This window comes from Bombus vancouverensis, chromosome 4 (assembly GCF_051014615.1).
Source record: "Bombus vancouverensis nearcticus chromosome 4, iyBomVanc1_principal, whole genome shotgun sequence".
NCBI classification, from domain to species: Eukaryota; Metazoa; Arthropoda; class Insecta; order Hymenoptera; family Apidae; genus Bombus; species Bombus vancouverensis.
The window spans coordinates 14959546-14978439 of NC_134914.1; the positions used below are offsets into that span (position 1 = coordinate 14959546).

The window sequence follows — 18894 nt, forward strand, 5'->3', positions numbered from 1 at the left end:
AGCAAAGATGACTGCGGAATGCGTTTTCTCGCTGTAACGTTTCGGGATTAGAAAATTCTTCCTCGATATGTATCACCGGATGGTGTAATTTTTATCTGTCACGACACACTCGTACTACGCTTATAAATAAAAGGGTTACATATATCCAAGTTCTCTGGATTTCAAACGTATTCGTCCAAATTGATCTCGATTTTACTTACTTTATGTATAACTTTCAAAATTGCATTTACGGTGGCTAAAGATATAGCTCCGCCCAGTTGGCTGAAACACCCTGTATATCTATACAGTGTACGTGGAATCGAAGAAGACACTGGTTCGCTGTTCGTTAGGCGAATCCTCATGGTAGCGACGAGAGATGGTGCGGGGGCCACGGCTAGTTTTTATCTTAGACGTTAACGGCCATTCCGATTGGCTGGTTGACCAGCCCCATATCGTTCGATTTACGTGGACGCGCTACTCTACGAACGACACCCGTGCATATGTAATTCGTAGGGTTGCTCGCGGACCATTGCTACGCGGTCTACGATTCTTCCTCTGCCCCTGGTCCCGTGGAAATACATACCGGTTTATACCGATACTATATACGGGGAAGATGCGTTCGTCACGCCTGTACCGCCGATACCAATACGCTGTCACAAAGGGATGCTTCTTGCTTTCCTCTTTAACTTCCATCGCGTCAAGCTGTTTATTTTCGTATCGGATAGGATAGATGATTGGAGCGGCATTCGATGCGTTCGATGGCGCGTTGGTAGACCGAGTATTACGAGCTGCGATCAGGAACGGGGTGGTTGCCCGTTTGCAAGCAAATCGAAAACGAGAAATAATTTCCTATTTAACGTTAGAACCAGCAAACCGCGTCGAATCGACGGGATTCGTTTATTTACGATTGTTTATCGTAACGGCATCTGATTCGACGAATATCGCTATCGTTGAATTCGAACGCATCGAAGTACGTAGAAATATTGAAATATCCCATTGCAATTGAAATAATAAGACGAAAATATGAAATTGATCGCAAAGATACTCGCGAGTCAAAGCGAGCAGGCAAATCGAAAGCGAGAAATAATTTTCCGTCGAACAGATTCTGTGAAAATAGCGAGTCCCGGAGTTCCCCGATTTCGCGCTAACAATTCGAAAAATATCAAGCTTGTTCGAGTGTTAAATTCAAACTTACGTGCACGTGTTTCGAGGGTATTAAAACGAGAATATCGTAACGTCCGATCGAAGTTAAAGTATTCGATCGAAAGTAGAATCGATGGTAAAACTACACGATGATATGTGCCTGTAAAAAAACCGTAAGATCGATATAAATAAATGAATCATAAGAGAAAGTATAAAATATCATACAGTTCAGTTTCGTCAAACGGTTACGTATTATTATCCGTATATGTACTTATGTCGCGTGCGCGGCGAGGGTGAATTTTAAAATTCTCTGCCCCAATCGTGATTCGAACGATTCCTTTCTTTTTTCTACTCCGATATTTTCTAGGGAGACGTAGTTAATATAAAAATAATAAGGCTCGTTATATACCCTATCTGCCTATTAATAATACGAACCACCGTTATTTTCTTTCTTTGTAAATATCCAACTGCAATTCTTGGAATACTAACAGGTTTTAAACTTACACGTTTGTTCTTCTTTGAGAGAAAAAGCGATATACATTTCGTAAATTACATCATACTGACTTTTTATTATCTTCTTCCTTTTTATACTTTCTAATCGATATTTTTTTTTTTTCATCGTCATCGAAACGATCGATGCCGTAAGAGATAAGCGAGACGCTTTCTTTCGTTACTTCGATGGCGTTGTAATTTCCTCGCTATTTCTCTTTCTATCGACGAAAAGGCAAACCACGTATAATAACGCGTCTCCGAATAAAGCAAACTTTTCTTAATTCTCAGCGTGCAGTCTTTCGATCTTGGAGCGCGCGCGAGTTTCGTCGTTCAACCCCTCAGACATTCTGACAAACCCTCCCTCTTTCTTCGCTCGTCTCGTTTCTTTTCTCGGTCAGCATCCTGCGATTGGTCCACGGAGACGACGTTGGCTCGTTGGTCAGTAATTATCATTAGCGCGTTTGCGCGGCGCTCGGCTCTCCTTCCGATTGGCAACCCTCTCCGTAATTAATGGAGGGGCGCAGGCGCGAATTCTCGCGTCTAATGGAAAAGCGTCTCGTGGGCGTCGACCCCTCGAAAACCTCTGGATTTCTGGCTTTCTCTCTGTTGCCAGTGCTGTGGCCACTAATTATAAACGAGGGGCGGCGCTCGTTTCACGCATACCACCCTCTTCGTGGCCACGCGCCCTCCGCCACGAGTTTGCGCCCTGCTAATTGCTCATTAACCCTTTACCTCGCCAGAGACTCGACAAATGTGGGCGTTCCTAGGTGATTTCTTTCAGGTCGAGACGGTTTTCTAAGAGGAAGACGTAACACTTTGTCGACTGAGAGTTTTATCTGTTCCACGTCCTATCTACAGGGTGGTTGGTAACTGGTGGTACAAGCGGAAAAGGGGTGAATCTAGGCGAAAAGTGAAGTCGAAAATATAGAACAAAAAATTTTTTTTTTAATTTTTCCATCGAGACGACGATCTACAGTGAGATCCGTTATAACGAGACGCGATAAAGTGCACGCGTACCGAGCGAAACTTCAAAGTCGATTTTCCCGAAAACAAAGCCTCGAAATTCGAAAAATTTGTATTCTATATTTTCGACTTGTTTTTTCGCGTAGAATCACCCCCTTTCCGCTTGTTACCAACCACCCTGTAGATAGGACGTGGAACAGATAAAACTCTCAGTCGACAAAGTGTTACGTCTTCCTCTTAGAAAACCATCTCGATTTGTACCACCAGTTACCAACCACCCTGTATACTTTCTTATCCAAAGGCGTTCTAACAGGCATACCAGTAGTAGGTACTGTTGAGGTTGATAGAGGAACGAATGGATGAATTTGTAATAGAAAAATATACCGAAATAAGCAAAGGTACAAGTTGAGGTATAGCGTACGCTGATCCAGATCCTCGCTCTTACAGTGTTACGATACAACGGAAGAAGATATGATAGGGAGCGTTAGGGACGTTCGTATATTAGGTCGTCCGAAAAGTTTCTTTCGTTTTCTAAGGAAATAATGGATGCACGACATTTTCCGTCTTATATTATTTTATCGAATTACGTATGATCCATTTTGTTCTGTCAAAATAAAAATCGCAAGATTAGGTTTCATGTTTGTATAAAGATGCGTTGTTGTAAAAGACGTGTCTGTAAAAGGAAGACACTTTTCGGACAACCTAATATTTATAGCAAAGCACATTACCAAAAAGCTAACCCTGTGGCTGTGGCTGAAGGCTACGAGAAACAGCAATAAAAATTTGGTTACAGCTCTTTTCTTTCTAGACCTTGTAATCCAAAACAAAATTTACATTCAAGGGCACGATATTATGGACCTTTCCTTGTTTCTTTTGTTTCGCTAAATTCTATTCTCTTCGTAACAGCGGTCTTCGGGTGACGGATATACAGAAGAAAAAGATGTAGAGTTTTTCTTGAAGTAATTACTTCGACAGGTATTATACTTTTCTGATCAAACTCGAGATATTTGAACGCGTTTTTATTTCAGAAAAGTGTGTATTCTAACACGCGTTGCTTATTGTTACGAAAGCTGAGAAATCAAAGAAGACTGGCGCGAGATAACGAACGCAGCAAAAAGAACGCGAATCGTCCGATCAAGTCGAATTTAGAAGAGCGCGATTAGATAAACTGCAGGCTGAAAAAATGATTGGACTACCAATTTACGAGGTACAAGTATTTATGTAAAAATTCTAATCCTAAATGAACTCGAAGGGAAGTTTAATAACGAAACAGAAATATAAAGTGGTTAATGAAAAAACGGATAAAATTGCTCCTATAATCGACACGTGGTTGTCTCGTTAGTTTTCCGTATCCGACGATTTTTATAAAATCGACGCCACTTGATACTGCGAGGCCGACAAGCACTTACGAAATTATATCGATGTTTGGCCGGCGACGAACAAAAACGAGGTGGGACGTAATGACGTGTTTTCAAGTGATAAACATCGCGAACACGTAATTCCCTGGCAACGTGTGTTTCCCAATCGTTTCCGGAAAATTACTGATTTCATTGCCGCGTCGTTGTAATTACGAAAATGCTCGGTCTGGTTCCCTCGAATTATCGGCTCACGTGCTTCTGTTCGCTCATTAAAATCGTATTTACTTTATAACGCCGTAAGTTTACGTGACTTTGCCATTTGCATTGTATACGACAAATGGAAACGAACGGTTTTACTAACGACGACGTTTAAAAATTAACGTGTCTTCGATCGTACAGCACCAAGGGATATCTACAACGTCTTAACCCTTAGAGTGCTATGGACGTATATATGCGTTTGTCAATTTTTTCGAACACCTACGGCGGAACTAATAAACTATTTCGTTTGTGTGAGATAAATATAAATGCATTCCTTATATATATAATGCATATATTTTATATCAAAAATCTACCGCTTCGAAACAAAAATTTCGTGAATTTCATTTAGCGTTGATACGAGACATTTTACGAAGATATTTCCAACGTAGAAGCACGTTAGGAGGAGGAAAGAGAAAGTCCGAGGAGGATTTACCATTTCGTTTAATCGATAGGCATTTTCCATCAAAATGCCCTAATCGTGCCGGCGCAACGCAATTATCAAGAAGAAGATATGTTGTTTGTGTGAAAAATAAGAGAAGGAGCGACACGCGATACGAATGCAGAAAATGCGATGTCGCATTATTAACTCGTGTTGTATTTACTAAATTTAACTTTCTAGTTTATCGCTTTCTAGTTTACTACCCAAATTCTAGATTATTGTAAATTTCAATGTTTATGATAAACAACTAATACTAAAAAATAACGCTCTTGAATCGTTTAATCTCGTGCAAAAGAATTACTATAACTTATTACGATTTGCGCTTTGAATAGTCAATCGACAGAGTTCAGTCTAGCGAAAAAGTACTCGGTCCACAGCGATGGTCAGCGCCGTCCGTACGGGCCGCATAGGCCGCGAGTATTCGGCACTCTAAGGGTTTAATTAGTAATTTCTCGACAACCGACTGACAACGAAAATGTAAAGAATTTCCGATTCTCGGATAGAAAATTTAGAAGCGGGGGAGACAAGCGTGACGCGCAAGTCGCGGCACGTGTCGAACGAACGTCTTAAAAGTATGGCCAAGCAAAAAGATATCGTATATACCCATGAGAAAATAAGGATCTGGTCACCCTTTGAAAGTCAGGTTTACAAGGACAGAGGGGAGGTCGAAAAGCGGACAGGGAGATAACAGGTGGCGCGCGGAACTAAACAGCCCCTTTCCTCGATCGTCCTCCTTCAGCAGGTACGTACTCACGACCATTCTAAAGTTCCGCACACTCCGGGACCTGACACAAAAACTGGCTGCTGTGTTCCGTCCGACTGCGGAATCTGTCGGGACCTCCTTGTCTCACTTTGTTACGATCGATCCGACGTTTTCCACCCTCTCCCTTTCGCGCAATTTCACGTTATCTTTCTCCTTACATCGTTAGTCGATCGATAGGTATTAGGCGATCTCGATTTAGTTTACGAGAGTCGGATATTTTATCTACGTAAATCTGCAGTTTATACGAAACGTAGAACTTCGCGTACGAGAAATATAGCGTTATCACGAACACCGAACAATTTATGAAACACGGGAACCATTTAGTAATTCGGAGAAATTCGGAGAAATTTCAGTAGGTAGATACTTTATGCTACGTGGAAATTTTCTTCCAATTATGGAAATTCTCTTTCGTGCCTTTCGACTCGTGCAACAGTCTCTTGTGACGTATCTATTATCCCGACACGTATTCTAGTAACTTCGCTAAACGGATAACCCACTTTATACGCGTTTCTTGGTTTTCTCGTGTTCCTTTAGCATCGCGTTTATGCATCTTTCACGCGTTATTTCGTCGGTTCGCCCTTGATACGTAAATCTGTCGTCTCTCTATAGAGATCGAGGGAACGAACGATGCAAACCACGAAAACTACCTCTGTGTCGAGAAAGGACGATTCATTGATCGGAGCCACGCGGATGTTCGCAGACCCGAGCAATCGAATTTCTCTGAAATATCACGTTCGTTAGTCGGAGAGAATAGATTTGGCTAGACGCGTATCCGCATCGGTAAGATCAAAAGGATCGAACCTTGTGGATATTCCTCCGTATTTATCCAAGGAATCGTTTAATCGCGAATTATTATCGTACAAACGATGGTAAACTGACAGTAGCGAGAGCCCTGGCGACTATAACAGACTACGAGAGAGCGAAACATTCAATTACGCGTTCCTTGATCACGACTCTCTCGCTTTTCTACCATTCGCAGAACGTATCAAAAGTGGCAGGATAAACAGGACGAAGGCACGAATCAACAGGCACGTCGATGGAACACCGGTATTAGAAGTGAAACGGTAATGGACCGGGCTATAATTATTCCGTGTTCCGCGGAGCAAACAGCCAGTAACGACCGAATTTGCATCTGGATACAATCGTGCAGCCATGGAAATAACAGAAACTCGCTGGTTCAAGGAGAACATTTCCGGCGAACAATTAGAAATAATGGCCGTTCCACGTCGATGTAGCAATCATTGTTAATTGACATCGAAGGAGCTGCGAAACGATTCGGCTCGACGTGGGTCTCCACCTGCTCCCGGATCCCTCGAAAATTGCGCGCAATTTCGTTCGATGGTCGAAATTCATTTTCAGGTACAGCGAGTATCTGATCGTTCTTTTTTCACGGCATATGCGATTGTTTTTGCAGGAGTAGAATTAAAAAGCGTAGTAGGGTAGAGGTTGTTCGAGCTAAGATCGAACGTCTTGAAGTTCGATCTTGAATTTCGTACGAAATGATCGAACTTGTATATCGCCGGACGTCGTCTTTACCAGTCATCGACGAGATAACGAAAGAGAATGAGAAACGTATCGCACGCCTGATCTTCGTATATTTGTATATTTTTCATATATATATATATATCGTTAAAACGATTGTCTCCTCGTCTTAAAACTAGCGTCTTTTAATTCAAAACTCGTCGTAAATTTGTTGTACTTTTTTCGTTCCTTTGCAAACTTCCGAGTTACGATATTACGCTATCGAAGATATTAAGGCATCGTTTGTTTCGTTAATAATTCTACCTTTCACTTTCGTAAAACTTCGTCAATTTGGCTACGTTTGAAAGACTCGCGTCTGTAGCCCGAAACAAGTAGCTTCTGTTTTCAATTGCGTCATATTAAAAGTCCTCTGTTTAATCACAGAGTGAGAAAAAAAAGTTTAGAAGCTCGACGTGTCCCAAGGGAAAGATGAAGCTGGTCGAAAAATAAAACGAAGACGACGTGGAAGATTCGAGAAAGGCGAACATCGAGACCTTCGTCCTGCGAGCGAACGGATGCACGCTTCGACCAGACTTGATTTTCTTTCTCGTCTCTCCCTCTTCTTTCTCTTCTATCTTTTCTCTCGGATGCTCTTCGATCCCCTCTAACCTCCTCTCTCCTTCGTCTTTTCTATCTTTCGTTCGCTCGAAATCGTTCGCTTCGCTGGCCGTTTCTCTCTTGGTAACCGATGGAGGACATCTCACCGCTAATTATGATTAATTTGTGAGACGAGCGAACGGGTCTCGAAGTCAGCGGCTACCAAGATGCAGGGGATCAGCCGTGGGGGGAATGTAATTAATATTCTCAGCGGGAGCGCGTTGTAACGTCACGTGAACGTCACCCAGGTGACTCCGTCGTTCTTCTCATCCTAGTTTGGAGGCTTCGGCTCTCCTCCTTCCATGCCAACGTTCTGCCGTGAATACGCATAATAAAAGCCCGGGGACAATGGCTGCTAATTGCTGTTTAAGCCGTGGCGAGTCATCATCGTAACTAGCGATGGGATCAAGTTCGACGCGTGTTTGCAAAAGTCCAAGTCGATCTTCGTACTCGAACTTCGTTTCGCGGACTTCGAATAGCACTCGCGCGAAACGATAATTCGTTCGTTATCGATTATTATCGTCGATCGTTATCGAACGATCGTTCGAAATCATATAGGAGCGAGATTTCAAACCGATTTTGACTTTTGGATAATGAAAAGAAGCGACAGGCTCTGAGATACGTATGCGTATCGCGCGTATACAATTTTCTTTCGACTTAGAAATTCGTTAACAGACTTTATGGACGAAGTTACAAGGCAGCCCCGTTCGTTACGATACGATATCATTATCGTGCAATTTCGTTTTGTATGTGCGGAATTTCGACACGGATAATTCCGTGGCACCGAACAGCGACGGTACAGTGGTTTCTTTATGGAAACAAGGGCGATCCGGATCCGTCGATGATTGATCGAGTCAAAATAAACGCGCATCTAGTATTATGTATCGAGTTAGGCTACTGTGTAGCGTGGATCGATCCGGTTTCTTTCCGAGAACGAGTTAGCGCATAGTTGGTCGTCCGAGAAAGAGTTTGCTTTGGAGAATAAAATCATCGGTGTCTTTGATTTAACGTCGATGATTTTCGACAGCTATTTTCGCTCGTAACAGCGACATCGATTTCCGTAACGACGAACGAGAAAAGTCGCTAGATTCGAATAGCAGAATGTCGAAAGCGTAACGAATTACTAAAACGATATACAGGTACAACGAAATGGTCGGGAGAAATTTTTAGTTAATTGAGAGATTGTTTTTCAAGATACGTGGAGCGTGCGTAAAAAGTAATAATCGGACATACCGATGAGATAATGTGGCTGGATTATGATATAAAAGTAGGTATTCACGTAACGATAGAACGTGAAAAATTGCGAAGAAAATAGCGCGTGACAGGCTCTATTTTTAAAATAACAGCCTTAACTGCGAGATTATGGAAGTTAAGAGGTCGAGCATAACGAAAATTATCTGATAGCGTGGAATTACTATTTTGGATGGTATAAACGAAAGTTATCTTGATAGTCCACGGCACAGGGCCAACCGATAAGGCGATGCAATTTGGAACGCCGAATATTCTACCTATACGCTTAGTTACTTCCCTTGTTTCACGTCGCGAATAATACCCATCTTAAATTCAACTTGGTATTACGAATGTTTTTCACGAATATCGAGTATACCGTATTACGTAAAAATATTTGAAATATTCTGGCAATTTAATTCATAGTTTAATTCATAGTATTATGAATTGATAATTTCAACGTTCGCGGCGAAAACAATCCTGTCTACTATCGAATTTTTAATACGCGGGCAAAATGTATTTACCGATTTTATCGATTCGACGTCGAGTTAACGAGAAAGCGACAAAGAACCGTGTTTTCTCTACCGTTCCCATATAAAAAAAAAACGACGAAAAAGCTCTTACTTCTTTAACGATACCACCGATAAAGATCTGAACTTGCGTAAACGCTATTTACGCCAGTCTATTTACGGTGTCGTACAATCAAATTTCAAGATATACCAAGTTGCCCCAAAAGATTCTTTCGTTTCGCAGGAAAATAACAGATATGGATATGTTCTATCGAAAGAAAATGGATCATACGTAATTCGATAAAATAATATAAAACAAACTACTATTATTCTACTATTTCCTTATAAAACGAAAGAAAGTTTTCGGACAACCTAATACTTTCTATAAACGTTAGATATATATGTTCGAGACACGATCAAAATCAACCTAACGAAAGAAAATCGCCAAAAATTTATCCCACGATGTACCCCTATCCAGGTATTCCCATAGCGCGTTAATTGCTCAATCCTGCCTACACGGTCTCGAAAATTCGTACGAGAGAGAAGAAAAGAAAAAAAAAAAAAGAAAGAAAAAAGAAAGCTGCGCATCATTCTAATTCATGAAGCGACCGGCGAGGCTGTCCCGCCTAGTAGCACGCGGATAACCGTGCTGGATTTTAATAAACGGTTCCCCGGTCAATCCCATATACACAGGCGGCACAGTGGATGCGGAGGTGTTTCGCCTGGTAGCTGCCAGGACGACGCGTAGCTCGGGGAGAGGTTAATCACCCGCGTTGGATTTTAATAAACGGTTCGGGGGGCAAACAAAGCTGGTCATCAATAACCATTCCCCTCTCCCTGTACCAGGTACCCCTTGCCACCTGTCTCTGTCTCTTTCTTTCTTCTTTCTAGCCCTTCGTTCCCTTCTCTCTCTCTATCCTGTCTAGCGGCCGAGAAGAGACCCAGCTCGAGAGCCGACCCAGCAACGGGGTACAACCGGCAGAGGAGCCTTTGCCACCAGGTTGTCGAGCCTCATCGGACAGCCAGATAGGCGGAGATCGTATCTGCGTGGTTATTAATTAACCGGCGAGAAGGGAAAGCCTCCTTTCATCACCTCGCAAACGATCTGCCTTAGCAAGGCCGAGGCCGAGACCTTGCCCTAGCGAGATGCCAGCAGATTCGCAAAGAGGCCCTGTGGATTTTCGGCGCTCGCCGAGTATTTGTTAGGGGGCTGTGCTTCCGGTTATGCGAGGAGAAATTGTTCGATGTCGTCGGAAGATCGGAGGGTTTTACGAGAGTCGTAGAGATTATCAAAGTTAGCGAGGCTTCTGGATGAAAGCTGTACTCTTGTCGAAGATACGAAAGACAAATTTCACGCGCTTCGCACGATCCGGCCAGAATCGTCGACGCTTTTTCTAGGTATATTCACAGACGTATCTCAGCGTTTTAATAATCGTGCGTTTAATTTCGTTCCGGGTCTAACGATCTCGATCTGAAGACTTTGAACAAATTCTTCCACATCTCGCGCGTATGTCTAAGCGGAACATAACATTTTGAAGATCGATGGTACGCGTAAATTTATGTCTCACGATCGGATGAGATAATATAGAATTTGGAACAGCGAGCAATTCGTTTTACGTATCGTTAGTTGCTAGTACGCGATGCATGCAGTTTGTATAGGGATAAAATTTTTATCGGTAAAAAGATACGGTTTTTACGACGTTAAACGTGCGGATGATCGAGTCCATTTAACGCGACGATCTTCCAATCTTTCGCGTCGTGGTTTACAGTACTCACCCGTTTATGGAAGTTCGGCTGATGAACCAGGACAGAGCGGATCTTGCCAGAGAATGCCAGGCTTGCAACGGTAAAGAGTCCGATCTCTCGATGGATTTCATTAGGAAGATTTCGGCGGTTTTGTCGGGTTGATCGTGCTGAAGTCCTGTTCCAAGGGGAATCCACAAACGCAGCAAATCTTCCCGGATTTTCGTTCTGTCCACTTTGTACCACTGCAACAAGGCCAAGAATTGCACGCGTGCATACGTGTGTGTGCGTGAAATATTTTTCAAACCTAATACAAGTACCAATTCTTAAAAGTATCTGCTTTCTTTTCTCTATAGATTTCTCTATAGATACAATTTAAAAAAACGTACGGACGCAAGAAGCGACACATACAAACGTTAAACCGATACGACGTTGATGCGACGCTGCGTCTGTAAAACGACAATCTAAGAAACATACAAAGACTCCTAGAACTAGGTATAAAAATTAAACTACCGATAAGCTATCCTGTGATCGTTTCGATCGACGTCGAAATCTACCGACAGGACATTCCCGTGGTCGAACGTAGCGATAATTGCAATACGTTCGAGCAACGACGTACCAAATTATAATTCAAAGGCAGGCTCGTCGCTCCGAACGAAGCAAGGAACGATCCAAAGCCACGTTCGAGTATCGGGCAGGAATATTTTCAATTTCGCAGGCAATCACGACACGCATCACGTTCCGCGAGACCGCGGCCTCCGCAAAATTTCGCGGTGGGTTAATGCGTCGAAATAAGAGCCGCGGCCCCCTTGCGATTCATTAACATCCCGCAAGGTGTCCGGCAAAAAGTGTTTCTCGCTTCATTATCGGAGCCGCGTATCGCGACATTAACGATATTCCTCCGGTGCCGGCGAACGGTTTCGGTGCGGAACCGCAAAACAGTCGGAGAAGCAATTACGTTGACCGGTCCTCCGCTGGCAGCATCGGTGGCGGCGGTCACCACCACCGGACCATCGCCACCGACCGTCGCTATGTATATATACCATGCCACTACCACTAAGCACCAAGCAACGCCAGCAACACCAGCAACACCGGCAGCACCGGCACAGTCTGGCTCGGTGTGGCTGTGGTACACGACAGATATCCGATTTCACCGTCAGCTTCCGAGAATGAGAACCAATTACGCGGCCCGGGGCATTAAGGAATCGATCTAATTTGCGCGCGGTGGTGGCTCTTAATGGCGAGCGCCGACCGATGAAATTATACGAAAATGTAATCAACGCGCTTTTTGTCTCGTTTCGCTCCAAGGGCAGGGGCGTAATTAGGAATGCTTTTGCGCCTCGCGACGGGGGACACTTGTTGCTTTCTCTCCCTCACCTTGCCTCTACCTTCCGCCTTCTTCTCTCTCTCTCTCTCTCTCTCTCTCCCTCTTCTCTTTTTCTTTATACGCATGCCTTCTTTTTTCCTCACCAGGCAATCGTCCGTTTTCCTCTCTCGCACTCTTTATTTTTTTGTACGTCTTTTTCTCCTGCTCTCCCACCCCATTATTCCCTGTTCCTCTTTCAGACTCGCAAGTCAAGAGACCTGGAAAAAACGAGGAGAACGACGAAGAAGAAGAAGAAGGTAGGTGGGGAATGGTGAGATGGAAGGACCCGGCCACAGAAGGAGAGTAATTAACGCCGTGGTGCCCAGGTGCGCGGCCCTAAGAAGTCGTTTATGGATTGCTCGGCAGCCGCACCGTACGCGGCCATCAATTAGATTCTCTAATTAAAACAGTCCCTTCTCGGCCCCGGGGAATTAACTCCCGGCAAACCTCTGTAATATTCTGTCGACTCTGTCATCGTCGAGGTCCATAGGGCCTTGGCTATCTCTGATTTCCCAATCTCTTCTTTCCTCTTGCTTCTTTCGTATCTTTTGCCTCTTTCTTTTCGTCCTATCGCTCGTATTTCGAGCTTGAGTTTTTAAATCGCTTTGCGAGTATGTAATACGATGTTTGTTCGAAGACGCAACGTAAGAAGGCAACGAAATGCGTATAATTGCAAGATAGAATGGGAAATGTTAAGAAATTTGTTGGACAATGTTAAAAGGAATTTTTGTTGGATCGTCGTTACAAGAACAAGTATTTCTTCTTTTAAAGACGGATATTTCGTTAAGCGTGACAATTTCTTAGACCAATTCGGAGTAGAATAGATTTAAAGATAATTATTTAGCTGTTGTCGTCGACGAGGAAAATAATTCGATACTGTACGCCTTTAATTTTCAAGGGGAGAAACGCGTGAATTTGTACTTGGAAAATTTTACTCCGCTCGTATCCCTCTGCAACGAGCCATCGAGCTTTTTCGCGATGCATTTATATCGTTGTTCGACGAAAAGATAGAAATACCGAAAGAAGAAGGTAGCGAATTTCGCAGAGAATAAGCGCAACAAATACGCGAAACAATAGCCTCGGCCAGATTACTCATCTCGAACGAACAACGCCTTAATTAAATTAACCTCGAGTGAAGAAGAACCGGAGAAAGAGACTGGTCGACTCGGGGCCGCATCTGTCGAAGCAATGAATCATGTAACTCGATCATTACTCTAATGAACTCTGGACGACTTTTCCCTGGTAATTGAATTGGAACAGTGACAAAGGGGAGGTGGCCAAGAAGGAATCTGAAAATCAGCGATCTACGCGAGCTACGCGGACGAGAGAAGGAAAGACAGACAGAAGGAGTGGCGTACGATTTTAATTATAGCTGGCAGCATGCATCGCTAATTGCAAGTAGCCAACGTTGCTTCCACCTCCGTCATCGCACTTTCATTCGACTTTTTCGCGATTTTTTCGCGACTTTTTCTCACCACGAATTACAAATGGCTACCGAGGTGCTGGTGCGGAGACCGGACAGCATTCCTCTTTGTGTCATTAGTGGCGACTTTCTGCGAGGCAACCGTCGGACAGAGACGGGGCGAAATCGTCGAAGGGAAGGAGCAAAAGGGAATCAGATTCGCGCACCTTCCGTCTAGTCCAGCGCACGCACCAATCGCATCTCTCCACTCGGACAACAAGTAGCCAACTCGGAAATCACGCTCATCTAAATCAACGTCTCGCGTACCACCGACAAACGACACGGACGCCTCGATCTTTCTATACGTATACATATTAAGTATTACGATGCGATGGTACGACTCGTGCATTTGCGTGTTAAAATGAGACGAAAATGATCTATGGAAGGTCGTTGCGACGATGAAAAAGAGAGACACGCGTATAAAAAAGATGTAATTATAGAAATGTAATATAGTCGGACGATATAAATGTAAAAATATCGCGTAAACATAATATAACTTTATAAACATCGATCGTAGAGCAGAATGCCGTACTTATTCGAACTTTTACTAAGCAAAATGGGTAATTTTCGTTAGGAGAATATTTCCTCCGATTATTTTGCGTATCATAAAGCAAAAGTCTCGTGTTTTTCTTTTTTTTTTAATTTCTTCGTAATGAACGTATACTCGATGCGACTCGCTTCTTCGTCGTTAGGTTTCAAGCGACCAGCGTAATAAACGAACGTCTTAGTAACGAAGTACTCGCGTAAAAGGATGAAAATAAAAAGCAATGCGACAAACGTGCTTGATAATCAGTACTTAAGCTAAGAAAGAAAGAGCAGTTTCGCGTCACAGTTCGAGTCTATGAGATCCGTGCTCCTCATCGCGCGAGACTCGTGTTCAACGCGCTTCGTCCCGAATGGTTATGTGCCTGTTTATGACGGTACGCTGCAGTGCATAGGAGAACTTGCGAAACGTAAACTTCGCCGTATAACCCGTGGCACCGTACCTACTACTATTCCTCGTCAATGAGAGTATTTCAAGGTTACGACATTTTTGACTGTCCTACTTACCTACAGCTTGCTCGTTGCGACGTTACCTCGATACTAAGATCGGTCGTTCGACGTCCATCGATAGAAAAGTTTTCGCCTAACGTAACTTTATTTAACTTCCAATTGCTCGTTCGCGCGATTTTCCGCAAACTTTCTTTCGTCGACGGATTACCGATAAGTTGATTAACATCGAGAAGAGTTAAGAACAAGGAGAGCGATACACCTACATATATCGTCTCTCTCTCTCTCTGTGTCCAACGATTATACCTCGGCGTAGGATCGTCCGTGCCTGCAGCTATCCGGCGTTCGTCCAATAAAATGGAATTTTGCCAAGCGTAGATCGAATCGCGAGATCTTGAATCTCCATTTCCTTTCTCACTCTCTCGACCATTACGATATCGCGATATACACGTAGTATTCGTTTCTCTCAACGAAGCAAGTGTTTCCTCGAGTTTCTTATTCTGAAAATCTCTCCGGTATTCAGAGATGGAGAGGGGGCCCGAAGCACGCGTAAACCTGGCGTAGGTAAACTGCGAACGATAAACAACGCTCGTCGAGCAGTTTATGCTTTCCGCGAAGAATACTGGGGATGTTTGGTCGCTCGTACGTGGAACTCTTCGAATTCCAGGGTCGTGTTGGATCGCGAGTCAAACGCATTCTCTTCCTGTGCCATTATGTTATACCGGAGGCGGCAGCGGTGGCGGGCGCGAGCCAAGCAGGCGTTATATTGGCGCCGTGGGAGAGAATCGACGCCATCTTTCCAAGTTTCCGAACCTGTCTCGTGATTTCACCGGCGACCACCGAGTGCCACGTCCCCGAGATTAACCGCGCCGATGCAAATGCTACGGATTTTCGAATCGATCGATCCTTCCGATGCTCCTTTCCTCTCCGCGTCGAACCGCGGTCCGAGACTCGGCGAGCGAGATCGAGCCGTTGCGACAACCGTTTCGAACGGAATACGTCGTTTGTCGTTTATCGTTGCGCAGCTGGCTTGGCATAAGAAACTTCGTTTTCTTTTCCATTCCACGGCAATTAGTTATTCTGCTTTGCACAGGGCTCGTTGAATTTCCTATCCACTTTCAACTAGTTAACCGAGTTCAACGAGTATACGCGTCGTTCGAAATAAACAATTACCATTTACTACGAAAACTCGCAATTTTAGTAAAAAGTAACGTAAATGACATTTAGCGGTATGTTCTCTTTATACTTGCAGTGAAACTATCGTGTATTTTATTTAAGACGAAAAGAGTTTGAAAAATGAAAGTTCGATCATTCGATTATATTCTCTTCGGTATATCGATTATCCTCTGTATAATATATTGCTTTTTATAAATCGATTCGATTATTTTCCTCGATGCGTCGACTACTCCCCGAGTCGTTTTGCGCGTTTTACTTTATTACTTTCTCGCAATTTTCAAGTCTTTAATAACAATACCATTTTTCAACGATGAATTGTTAATTGTTTCCTTCGTCGTTTCGCTTTATTTTTCGTAAAATTTATAACGGGGGCATTTACCTCGCGATCGACGTATATACTCGTCGGCGCTTCATTTTATCTGCGCAGCCTGTAAAGGATTTTTGAAACTAAACTCCGCAGTTAACAGGTTAAGCGGTAACGTATCCTTGCACCACCTTCAGCGACATAAAAATCCTAAAATCAAGAAATATTCCATTCGTTGGGTTTCTAATAACGATAAAGACTGATTATCTTTTCTATGCGTTATTGAAAAGCGGCAAGTATCAGGAAAAATTTCAATTAATTTCTCCGTTTCCTTGGGAGAGTATCGAACAAAATTTCGCAAGGGCAGAATGCAGAGATGGTGCCCCTTTTTAGAAGATTCACACCGTGAACATTTCGGGTGGGGAGTGTTGATTGGAAAAGCAGCGGTGTGCAGAAAGCGTCGGTGTAACTAACCGTGAGGAGTTTTCATCGAGATCGACGATCGACTAACGAAGCTGGCCGCGCCTAGAATATCAGTTCGTTTGCGCGAGAAGAGAGGCAATTCGAGTTTTCTAAATCCTCCAGGCTGCCGACACGATCTACGATAACGACGACTCTACATCGAAAATTTTCGTACGTTCGCGAAAATAAATCGAAGAACTACTTGTCTTTGTGATTTTATGCGTGCCGTCTCGTATCCACGTAACGACGTAGCGATAAGCCTATGGAATTTTGCAAAGATCTAACGAAGCTAATCTCGCGAATAGGCTGCGAATGTTCGTGCATTTAGGAAAAATTTAAAGAAGCAAAAGTACATAAAACGCGTACGGTATTTTTCAAAGCGAATAAAAAGACAGCTTTGGTAATGTTACGACCGTTCGCGGAGAGACGCGGTCGCGAGGAAAACGCGTCAGCGAGAGGCGTAAATTCTCGCTACGATTCGGTGAATCGACGCCGCGAAGTAGTCGTTCCCCTGTTTCGGTTAAGATAACAGAGGTGGTTAAATGAATGTGACACAGTAGTAAGTTATATTTCACCGTTTATTCCACAACTTGTAAGGAGGATAGTTACACTGGTGCGTGTGTACGAGATGATTGAGTGACTGATCTGCGGGTGTGTCTACCCGCTCGAAGGATGTTGACCGTTCGAAGGATGTGAAATCAGTACCGTCTTGGGAGACGATGATGTGTCGGAGGAAAACTAAGGATGGGTGTGTCTAGCGCACGGGACCATCGGATTTGTTGGTGCCGATGTTATTTAGGAGAGTGAGGGAATGGGCTTCGTTTTTAATTGGTTAAACGAAGGGTCTTAACCGCCCTCGAGAGAAAGTGGTTAGTGGGAGGAAAGTTGCAGCGTGCGTGAGAAAAACCAGCTTTCCCTTGTCCAGCCGTGGTAGACAATAGTGTTTAGAAATTCCTCGGAACCAGATGTTTGTTTTGTTTAAAGGACCTTTTCTAGGAAATCTATAAGATTTATGGACGGTGCTTAAAACTATGGAGGATACGCTGCGAGTATCCGAAGACATCTGGTTGCCACATTGCCCGGTGTGTGGCCTCGGCTAGGTAGAGTGTTACGCGACGTAACAGGTAACATGGAAATTAATCGATGGCATATCGAGTTCTACGATTTCCCCATGTTAGAATTTAACGCGTTGACTGCCACGCGCGTTTTCAAAGAAATCTCCGTCAGACCACGCGTACAGCAGTACCGAGCGTTCTCTGCTAGGTGCACCCATCGATATTTTAGTAATGCGAATCGCTCAAGTGGTAGTCTCAAGAATGATCTTTCGTTTCGTTTGTTCGCAACGTTAAAACCACTTGCTGTTGTCGAATATAACGAAGGAAAGTGTGGTACAGATTATTTCGACCAAATGGTTTCTTACGCCACCACGATTAGAAAAGGAATCAAATGGTACGGAAAACTTGGCATTCGATTCCTTCTGCGAATTCCTGTTGCAAACGCTTTGACGGTTTACAAAATTGCGACAAGGGAAGATATAAATGTTAGAATATTTAGACAGTCGTTAGTCGCAAAATTATCAAGGTTGTCCGAAAATACAAAAAATTCTTGTCTTCGTAATATCGCCGTTCGGAAAAACGATTCCGGAAGAAGCATTAGACGCGCGTGCAAACTATGTTATGCGAATAAAAGACGTCGAATGGACCGAACAAAGGCAGAAAAGAATTTGAAGAAAACAACGACTTATCGTCCAAATTGTCTCGACCAACCTCAGCTATGTATAGAATGCTTTAAAGTTTTACATTCTAAATAATATTTTTAATAAACCATTTTCGTATTTTATCTTATAACAATTCAACTATTATTACAATTAATTATTAATTAACAATTTATTATTATGGAATATCTTTTCAAATACCCACGACGATCCTTCGCAAGTAGTCAAATAAGCGACATCAGAATATGGGTTACGCGGCCTGACCAGAAACTTTGCTGACACCCGAATACGGGTGTCGTGGCGGTCAACGTGTTAATCTTAAAGTTAAGATAAATAATCTGTGGAAGACAGAATGTTTATGTTGAAACGATATTAGGTGATATTTGTTAAACGGAATTACAGAATCAAATTTATTTAAAATATAAGTG

At 43.2% G+C, this 18894-nt stretch overlaps 1 protein-coding gene across 4 annotated transcripts in view; it reads right to left on the minus strand.

Moving 5' to 3' along the window:
* Positions 1-18894, minus strand: part of LOC117153157 (protein-L-histidine N-pros-methyltransferase) — a 44131-nt gene that overhangs the window by 16404 nt on the left and 8833 nt on the right. For all 4 annotated transcript variants that reach the window (XR_013058251.1, XR_013058250.1, XM_033326910.2 and 1 more), the window contains exon 2: positions 11026-11237. Coding sequence is in view for 2 of the 4 variants with exons in the window: in XM_033326910.2 (XP_033182801.1) it covers positions 11026-11237 (212 nt within the window). In the remaining 2 variants the exon portion in view is untranslated. The remainder of the gene's footprint in view (positions 1-11025; positions 11238-18894) is intronic.